The 10,645-nt window shown below is 39.0% G+C and overlaps 1 protein-coding gene across 1 annotated transcript; it reads left to right on the forward strand.

The window, feature by feature from the left end:
- The first annotated feature begins 471 nt into the window (after positions 1 to 471).
- On the forward strand, positions 472 to 10,499 carry fgf2 (fibroblast growth factor 2). The gene is made up of 3 exons (XM_044363037.1): positions 472 to 2,238; positions 5,579 to 5,682; positions 9,243 to 10,499. The coding sequence occupies exons 1-3, from the start codon at positions 2,061 to 2,063 to the stop codon at positions 9,426 to 9,428; spliced, it is 468 nt and encodes a 155-aa protein (XP_044218972.1). The 5' UTR covers positions 472 to 2,060; the 3' UTR covers positions 9,429 to 10,499.
- Positions 10,500 to 10,645: the final 146 nt, after the last annotated feature.

Genomic DNA, 10,645 nt, shown 5'->3' on the forward strand with positions numbered 1-10,645 from the left:
TTTCCTAAAGCCCAATCAAACATTTTGAAATGCTTGTTTTGTCCGACCAACAGTCCCAAACCCCCAAATTTTCAATTCACTATAATGGAAGACCCAGAAATGCAGCAGATTCTTACATCTGAGTACATTTGAGAACCGGGAGCCATCAGATATTTGGTCTTTTTGCTTTAAAATTACTGAAATTATTTCTCTATTATGAAATGACTACTCAATGAAGAAACCAATCGTTTCAGCTCTAGTCCATTCCTAACAGTTCAAAGGCAGTGATCACTGTTAATGATGATTTTGCTTCATCTTCTGTACCAGAAGCTTAGCTATTGTAATATATGAACATTACAAACACTAAATAATGTGTGCATTATATAATAATTGGAAATTACTGTATTGACTATAACAGTGTGAAAAGACCTCTAAAGGTGCATTTAGACCGAGGGACTCTGAAACCACTGAGGCCCATAATACTAATTAAAATATTTGAGCATACTTGTGTGGAATGTGACGGGTCAGTGCCAGTCTAAGTCTAATTGAAGAGGGCTTGACTTACATTCTCATGCTCTTTTTTTAGTCCACTGGATGTTTTGTCTTTTTGGAGATTGATATCTTGAAAAGAGGAATTCTGAGCATTGAATTTTGAGATGAGTTGCAGCACTAAAGGTTCTGGTCCGTCACCCAAATGCCCGAAAGTCGCACATAAGCATAGATAATCTTTTTTCTGTTACATGGCTCTCTAATAAGGAGAATTATTGTGTTTGCACACTGCTGTACAGGTCTAAATGAGAGTTCGTGATGGCACAACTTGGTATACTTCTTTGGACTTTGCATGGAAAGAATATGTGCATTCAGCAAACCTTCTCTGCACAAAAAATGGATAAAACTGTCCTGTCTTTTTGGAGGTTTTTGGATTGATACAGTCCCTGGAAACACATCCTAAAGATGTCCAAAACCATCTGAACCCTTCCTGTGGTTTGACTCTATTTTGACTACAAGTGTTACAGCTGTTCTAGTCTCCAGTCTTAGTCACTTGAATGGCCTGGTTGGATGTCAGATGTTTCACTGACCAGTTTCAGGGGGGTCACCATCATGACGTCAACCAAGAGCACAGCTGACTGTCAACTGATCCAGCACAAGTTTCAGATGTGGTTACCTTTGCCCAGAAACCCAGACCAGCAAGTGCCTATTTTGACAAATGAGTGGCCTTGTTTGTCTTAAAATCAAAAAGAAAGAAATCCTGCACGAATAACTCCCATCACTTGAGGAAGCTGAGAATAGCAATTAAAGTCACTCATTCATGATGTTGGTCATTTCATCTAAAACTGCTGGCATTTCATTTCATATTGTTGTTTTTTACCTATGAATAGCACTGAGTCTGAATCACTGAAAAGGCTGGCTGTCTCTCTCTTGCTCTTGAACAGACTGAATGAAAACTCTGGTTCTGTTCACATGGTTGCCACTGCTCCTGGCGCTCTGAATGGTAGTGACACAGTCCAAGTTGCACGTCCCCCTCCTTGCCCTCCTCTCCTTTCTCGACGTCTGCTTGCTTGGTTGGTTAAAACACTGAGCATTAGTGGGCGTGAGCATGTGTGTGTGTGGTGGTGTTCCTAGGGCGCATGCGAACTGAGGCCCAAAGGGGAAAGCCTTCCACACAGATCTAAGCCAGCTGCCCTGATTTAAACACTTCATTGCAAGCAGAGTGAAAGAGAGGGGGAATCCGCATGCATCCCCCTACCAGTGTGCTCAAAGTTTGCTGGCAAAGCAGCTGCCAGCTCTACAAACAGCAGACGAGCAGCTACAAATGGTAGATTTAGACATTTGCTGTTTGGCAGAAGCTCGCCCAGGAGGTCTCCTGCTTCAGATTCTTATTCTCAAAGGGCACTTGCTGCCCTGAAAGGGGGGTTGTCAAGCAAAGTGACCTCTGAGGTTAAGTAGAATCATTTTTTGTGAAGCTCTGTGGAGGAGGGGAGGAGGGAACAGGCAACAGTTAGTGGGAGGCCACGGTGGGGCTCCTGCACTGCTCAAGAAGGAGACGAAGCAGTCGCCGGGAAGCGGGGTAAGAGGAGGAGATGGCCACAGGAGAAATCACAACACTTCCCTCCACACCTGAAGATGGTGGCAGTGGCAGCTTTCCTCCTGGGAGCTTCAAGGATCCCAAAAGGCTGTACTGTAAAAACGGGGGCTTCTTCTTGAGGATAAAGTCTGACGGGGGAGTGGATGGAATCCGGGAGAAGAACGACCCCCACAGTAAGTTCTTCTAGTCCCCTTCTTCTTCTTCTTCCTCTTCTTCTTCTACTTCCTTTGCACAGAGCTCACACAAAGCTTCTTTATGTTCTTTTTAATATACAACAGGGGAGTAAAAGTGAAGCAAAAAAAAAAAAATCATGGAGGAACGATGTGAATTTTCCAGCTCACTGAGGTTTGTTCTCCACTTGTAAACACTATGACCAAATGTGTGTAGGTCTACTTATGGAAAGTATAATAAGTCTGGTTTTAAAGAAGAACACCTCAAATTTTCTTAATCAATGGGAACTTTGATGGAATATGCGTGACGTTTTTTTAGTAAATGTTGTTGATCACCATGCTGAGTCACAGCCATTTACACTGCTCACTGTGTGGTTTACGTCACATAAGACAGCACAACATGGAGTTAAAAGCCAGTATAAGTGAATTCCTGATTTAGAGGACCATGTCAGTCTTTGAGGAAAATGAAAGTATGCAACTTATATATCTAAAAGTTATGTGAGGAAATATAATGAATTATACATTACTGATCTCCACTAGCAGTCAGTATCTAATAAGACAGTGATAGTAGTTTTAGGATTTTTCATGTGCTTAGATTTAAATACATTTAATAAGTTAGCAGCCACTGAAGTGAACATTAACATGCTTGTTTGGCTTGGACAACTGCGACACCCTTTGTTGCCTCTGTATCAGTAATTACATTTGGTATGTGTCCTAAATTGCGTCAGTAAGAGGGGGGTGGTCATGAAATTGTGTTTTTTCCCAAGGAAAATTAAAGCTTGGGAATTTCTTGCCTAAGATATAGTGTAACATTTCAAGCAGGTGCCCCTTAACAAATGCTCGATGTGGATCCAGTTCAAGGAAAGAGGAGCTATTTTTAGGGTAATTCAATTACCCGTCGATTACATTTAGTCAGACTTATTTGTGAAATAAACCAGAAGAGTAACCATTTTGGAAGGATGTGAGCAAGTTGTGATTTTAGTTTATTTGCAATAAAAAACTTTTACATATAAAAGATATTTATAAAAATACTATTTTATTTGGGATATCAAAGAGGCAGTTGACATAACGTAGGTTCAGAAAGGAATACAGTTATAATGAGTCATACAACAAGAATTAGTATTAATCATTAGCCTTTCACCATCATAGTTTCATCCAATTTCTGCGACCTGAGCTGTGCTTCATCAATGGTTCTTTTGTTAAGGCTGTGATAGACCTGCCAGCGTAACATACCTGCCAGTCAGAAGTGGGAACTGTTACCCAAGGATCATCGAGTAGGATTTTTAGATGTGGTTCTTTTCCATCACATTTGGGTTCTTTGTAACTTACCTTCATACCCAAAGTTTTCTGAGGACAATATTGTCCATAAACATTGCCACAACTGTAGGACAATCATAGACAGGAGCCCTGGACCACACCATACAGAGACGAGGGAAAGTTTTTCTGTATTCACAATAGCTGTGGGACATAACATGCCCAGTAAACATTGAACACACCACAGCACACTCAGACCAATTATACTTTTTTGTTTCAGGGAAGCACACCTCTTTGATCTGTGACACGAATCATCTGGGCAGCAAGCTTAACTGCAGACAGATGTGTGTCTATCTGAAGTTTTAATGTGGATTAATTCTGGACAGATCCCTTAATTTACCTTACAGGGCCCCTACTTCCTTTTTGGTGGCTTGGCCTCATGCAAAGTATGCTCCGTTGGCAAGCAGCACTGTCTCTATAAAAAATAAATATATATATATGAGAATGATTTTGATCTATGTGGAGGTTGTCAGACAGCCAACAGGTTCTGTCTACTTTGTCTGCTGTCAGCCTTAGTGTATTTCACCGCTACTGTGTAGTGGCTGATTCTATTGGCATAAATGGTGTTTCATTCATTTACTGCAAATAAAGTGTCAGCCAATCTGTGAAAACGTGGAGGAAAACCACAACAAAAGGGCAGCTGTTCTTTGCCAGGAAGTGAGGGAACACGAGCTAATGTTTTTCTGTTTACAAAAAAAGAGGAAAACATTTCAAGATGCTAAACGCAGCATCTTGCAGCTCATCCTTTTTGTGTTTTATTTCAATTTTCACCTGGATTTCATGTCTGCCTGCAACCAAAAGTTGATATGTTTCCTACTACATGATGACACTGATGGTGCTACACTGATCATACTTAAATTAAATGCGGTCCTCTTGCAATTAGCACAGCATAGAAAAAACTTTGTTATATAAAATGAAAGAAAATTTGGAGGAAAGTGCAAATAGGCTGCCACTTATGCAACAGAGATAAACAGATACATTCCTAATTTTCTATCTTTTGGAAAAATGAAAACTACAATAATCAGATTTGAGCACATTTAAAGCTCCATTAAAGCGCAATAACCATTTTATTTATAACATTGCATCTGCATTTATAGTACACGTCCTTTTACATGAATGAGGACACTTGTAGTGCCGAAATCACATGTAGTAATCACTAACTCTTTAAGCTTTATGGAGCTTTTTTAGCTTTTAGCTCATTGTTTGGTTTCAGGCAAATTTAGTGCATGGTTCATTCTCATGGCTTTCATCCATCTTGTTCCCAGCTGTTTGCCCACTGTACACTACCTCCCCAGCACCAAACAGGAAACAAAGTTAGCAGCTAGCAAGTGAAGAGAGTGAAACATTTAGGGAGTAAAGAGCCAGATATTTTTTTCCTTAGGAGTTGGTGCAGATCAAACCAGAGCTAATATGAGAGTAAATATTGGACTTAACTTAATTAGGTGGTGGGAAAAACAACTACAAATGAGTTCCAGCATGTTAGCCTTAGCAACTTTGTAAGCCTGGTGGCCTAAAATTGATTCATGTAGCTTTTAGCGTCAACGTGTCATTATCTCTGGAAATGTTAGCACTGTTTTCTCTAGAAGAACACTTGACCCTTTCTTTTTATTTGCCATAGAGTGATCCAGATTTCCCTCCAAAATGCGACTTGGTGGCACACAACATAAAATACTCTGTAGAGGACGGTAGCAGTAGGCCGCCTTCTGACCATGATGGTCTGACTTGTTACTGTGATGTCTCAAAATAATTGCAGTAATTTTTTCATGTTATAATGTTGCATATTTGTGATGTGTTTCTTGAGAGGTTGACCATCTGTTCCATAACAAAACTTAAATATTGTACTTTCACTTCTCAAGCAGTTACAGTTTCAATGTGAGTAAATCTAGGGATCCATTGCCTCGAATGTTTATGCCTCATATATTCATTTAACATGGCATTTTTCCTTTTGATTAAACATTAAAATGTCAAACTACAAGTGATTTGTGTCTTTGCTCACCTTGTTCAAACAAAAAATTGTCTTTTTCTTCAGTAAAGCTTCAACTGCAGGCGACCTCAGTCGGGGAGGTGGTTATCAAAGGGGTTTGTGCTAACCGCTATCTGGCGATGAACAGAGATGGACGACTGTTTGGAGTGGTGAGTGAGTTTGATTATCATCTTTCCGTTAATGAAAGTTACATTCTCTTCTCTCTTCTGTAGAATTTCGAGATTATTGTAAATGCACAGATGTAGCAAGATGAAATCATCAAATGGCATTTCCTGAAAGTGCTCAAAGAATGTTTTGGTCGCTGCCCTTTTCACAAATCTTTATTAAACACCCACAATAAATGCCTTCTGCTTGGCTGAAAAGCAAATAGATGCCATTGCTCTTGTCATAAGCAGCATTTAGGCTGCTGTGATTCAGAAACCAAATATTTATCAGTCACCCAACAAGATAATTAGGTCGATAGCCTTTCTGGCTGCACTTGTCACAGTCAGCACTTAGGATTACAAGACTAGGTCAAAACCTAGTATATGGCTGGACCATGTATGAAAAGGTGTTTCATTTGAAGCGACAAATACAGGAAGTGGTGACACATGGCAACACCCAACCAAGGTGAGTGATGAACCATTACAATGGTATGACTTCATCACTCAGTCAGTCAGTCAGTCACGGACATTGGCGTTTATGGGGCTGGCCCCACCGTTGCAGCCCTGCCAAAAAAGGTTTACCACAACAGTACGTAGGCCCAGGTTCAAATTAATCCTTATTATAGATGTATGGGATTCAAAGAGACTGTCTCAAAGGGTTACAGGTTCAATTCCCTTAATGGCTTCATGTTTATTTCCAAACCGTTATAGCTAAGTCTTTAGTCTGCAAAGATGTTGTAACCAAAAGTCACTATGAAGAACATGCATAAGCAGAGAAACAACAAAGTAACTTCTCCTGTTTGGAGCATTAACATTTTGCGAGCCAAACCGCTGTGAGCAACAAGATGATGAGACTAGTCATGGCAATGCTGACAAATTTGGGTCTGAGCAATCAAATCCAAATTACATTATATGACGTGGGGCTTGGTTTTGTACCACATACTCATACAGACTGGCATAGAAACAAATACTGGATGTAAGAAGATGCAGCTTATTTGGCTGTGGCACCAAATACAATAAGCTATATTCCCTTTTCAACTTCAGTAGGGAGAGATTGGGAGTCTAAATGCTGGTGATGGAGATGAGCCAGCAGGTGAATTATGGGACCTTTAGTATTTTCAGACTTTTATAGCGAATTCATTGAATCTACAGGGACAACCTGACAGTGGTTATAGGGGAAGTGGAAGGTTGTGCTGTAGTTGGTCTGAAATACAGAATGAAAGAATCACAGAAATGTTTTAAGAGCTGCATCCAACAAATGGTTGGTTCAAGGAATTAAGTTTCCTGTCCAAATTTGGGAAAACCAAAATAATAGAGAGGCTTGAAATTTCTACATCTTTAGCAGGACAAGATAGGAAGTTATCAGTAGAAGAATAAAGTTGAACAAAAAATATCTTCCTTACTGAACTTTCAGTAAAGACTAGTTATTAGAACCAAGACTTCTACTCATGTTTGCAGCTCTACTAAAGTTGCACCAGATGCACCATGATGCATGAATAGATAGTAATGATTGTGTGTATTATTTCTTTCTATCCTGCAGTTGTGGGCAATTGGTTGTTTTTTTTTTTTTTAGAGGTTTTAGATATTTTGCAGAACTGACAGATCTATCTTACTGATTAACCAACAGAGTGTCTTGAAACAAATTTGCTGTTTTTGGTTGTTTGATGATCAGATGTTCCACATGTGAGGAAGAAAAAAATCAGGTAGTTTTTCATACAGTGTAAACAAATTCAAGACAGAATCTGCCCCTGCACATGCTGTGACCAGTTTGATGGACATACTGTATTTTAACTTGTGTCTAGAAGAAGCGAGTCCTTTTTATTCTGTGTAATATTGTTACTGAAGCGATCTCAAACAATTTTCTAAATGCTTATGTGAAATAGCAAATACCAGTTTGGCACCACTCTCTTTTAAAACCGCAGTGTTGTTGCTCACAGCAGCAGTGGAAGCGTGAAGTGTGGTGACTGATGTGGTTTGGTGGTTGTGAAGGCTTGTCCACAGTCCATGTAATTGGCAAAGAGCATTTCCGCCTAATGAGAAGCTACAGCAGTGAGCTGCCACCCAAGGCGTCGCTCTGTTCTGCTTTAACTTTGCTTAGAAAATCATTAAAATCCACAAGCTGCTGATTCATTCTTTTATCCTCCTCATTTGGTGTGATGAGAGAGTACAGTCAGTATTTTAATTGAGAAAATCTATTTTAATATAATGAAATTAATGATTCAAATGATGAAAAGGCAGCCAATTATGAAACTATTCAAATGTTTTTGCCCTCTCCCTCTAATTCAGCACCCTGACTGGATGTGCAAGAGTCTGAACTCTGATCTTTGGCACATTTGATATATATTAGGTACTGACTAATACATTTTTGACCATGTAATTAACTAATTTTGACCTCTTGGGTTAATTAAAAAAGGAAGTTTTTTCCCCCCCAAACCTTTAACTAAAATGACATTATTGAATACTGTTTACATGAATTTGAAATTATTATGAATTGATCCAAGTATCCCTGGGTGGTTGTTGTTGCGACTGACTTTAATAGCTCCATTGCTGTGAAGTCACGGTCAACTAAAAAGAGAAACTAAAACAAAAGCCCCTTGTTGGACAGGGTGTAGGGCAGCTAACGCCCAGCGAGCCAGCAAGTTTTTGGCCAGACGTTCTGTAATTAATGTTCTCTTCATGTATTCAGCAAAGAACAATGTTAAGACAGGGGATAGGGTGAGTACTAAAATAGATAAGATGATAACATGACCACATAAGAGTCAGATCACGTCATGTTTTTACTGATCTTCATGTTCTGCCCTCCTTAAACTTCCCATCAAATCCAAATGTCTTGAATTAACATCTTGATTTGTTTGTCATATTATATTTAACCTTCTTAAATCATTCATCTTCATATTTAATGTTAGTTCAGCTTCTTTGAAAAACTATCTCAGATAAAACTCTTTTTTTAACACAGTTTTAATGTCTCTGGCCAACTTTAAAAATGTCTTCACTGGCACTGAACACTGAACAGTCTCCTGTAAAACAACAATTACATTTAGATCTGAGGTGGTTTAGGTGTTAATTTAATGTCATTAAGTATCTGCATTATACAATTTCTTCACATCTGAGAACATATCATACAGTATATCAAACAAATTCAATCATCCATGCAAATCTTTTTTTTCTTTTTCTTTTTTTTTTTTTTTTTTAATTAAATACCACAGCAAGTAACCAGATTTCCTTCTGGTTGATATTATACAGAAATTAGAATACTGAAAAGAGATTTGGTTTAGGGGAATTACCAAAAGTGAGCAGAGACGATTATTAGCATTTTTGAAAAACAAACACTGAAACTAAATTAACATGAAATGTGTAGACTGAATGCCCGTACAGCAGTTTCCATTTGTTGTACTGTATTACGGTACAGGAAGTGTGGAGTGTTGCACCATTTTACTGACTAGTTTCACTCACAGTTTTCTTCCTCAGTTTGCAAGTGAGTGAAAGTGCATTGTGATGTCAGGGTTCTTTATTTTATCCTTTTATTATTTCTTTATTTGTTATTTCCTCTGTGCCTTTCTCTTCAGAGACGAGCAACAGATGAATGCTACTTCTTAGAGCGGCTTGAGAGCAACAACTACAACACCTACCGCTCCAGGAAGTACCCGAACATGTACGTGGCACTGAAGCGGACTGGCCAGTACAAGTCTGGAAACAAAACAGGACCGGGTCAGAAGGCCATTCTCTTTCTTCCAATGTCTGCCAAGTCCTAATCTGGGATCGGGGGAAGAAATATTAACGTCTTAGTGGCAATGACAAAGAAGAAGATGTGACGGCAATGAAGACAAAGTGTTCCATCAACATTGCCCAAAATAGCTGTGATGCTTTCTGACTGTTTTATTCTATCAGTTATTTATCCTGATGTGCTCTTATTCAGCTTTACTTTCAAACTGTGGCACACATTCACACCTTGCTGCTTCCCAGTAAAACCAGGCCTTTACTGTGGACCAGCCAACAGCTACACTTGAGCAATTAGAGCCAGGTGCCTTGCTCAAGTGCACCCCAACAGTATGGCAGCATAGCATTATCTGTTTATTTTCGCAAAAAACTACAATCTTCCCTCTGAGGGATTTAAACCAGCTACCTTGTGATCACAAGTCTGCCTGTTAACCTTCAGTTTATGACCGTGTAAACTGCAGTCTGAATGTAACTGCAGGATAGAGGACACACAGAGGAGCATTTTGTTTAAAGATGTCTCCTAGAAAGTTAGGGTTTAGAAAGTTCACTCAAATTATAAGTTACTGAAACTTGAAGATAAGACAGGAGAAGGGATTGAAGTAAATTACCGAGTTTTGTACTTGTGGTACAGAGTTAAAAAAATAAGCATGCCTAACACACTAAAATGAAAACCCAAGCACTAACTATACTTTTTTTTTTTACACTCCTCAGTATCTTAACACAATTAATGGAAACTTAATAGGTTTCCTGAGCTTGTCTTTGTTTTCTGATTAACTTGCGATTCCCTTTCTCTCTTGTATAATTTGAGATTTGTGCAAAAAGTCTAATCTTCCGTCGCACTGGAACAGAACGTATTAATACAAAATAATTGTGGTGAATGATGTTCAGTTCAATGACAGGCAGTTAACTTAAATGAAAATATGATTTTGTTTTTTTTTTAAACAAGCCAATGGGCTAGTTTAGCAGGGCAGCCAATATTAATATGGCAACTACTAGCCACTAGCGTTAGCTTCTGCTAATAGATGGTCAACTGACACTGGTGGTTAGCTTGTTAAAAAGCTGAAATTAGCTTAAGTCAACACCGATCATGAAATGATCTGTTCCCAGTCAAAAATACAGCAAAATTCAGTACCTTTTAATAGTTAAATCAGCTGCTCACATCCACTACTGCCAGACAGCTGTGGACTTCCAACACGGATAGATAAACATGGAAAGATAAACCGTATAAAACTCTGCGGTCTTGTAGGTAGTA

Source organism: Thunnus albacares, chromosome 10 (genome assembly GCF_914725855.1).
Source record: "Thunnus albacares chromosome 10, fThuAlb1.1, whole genome shotgun sequence".
NCBI classification, from domain to species: domain Eukaryota; kingdom Metazoa; phylum Chordata; class Actinopteri; order Scombriformes; family Scombridae; genus Thunnus; species Thunnus albacares.

Bases quoted from the DNA above. Each gene is read 5' to 3' on its own strand.
- fgf2 (XM_044363037.1), top strand. From the start codon at position 2,061: ATGGCCACAGGAGAAATCACAACACTTCCCTCCACACCTGAAGATGGT. The intron at 2,239-5,578 runs GTAAGTTCTTCT...CTTTTTCTTCAG, and splicing joins GGAGAAGAACGACCCCCACA to TAAAGCTTCAACTGCAGGCG. The intron at 5,683-9,242 runs GTGAGTGAGTTT...CTTTCTCTTCAG, and splicing joins ATGGACGACTGTTTGGAGTG to AGACGAGCAACAGATGAATG.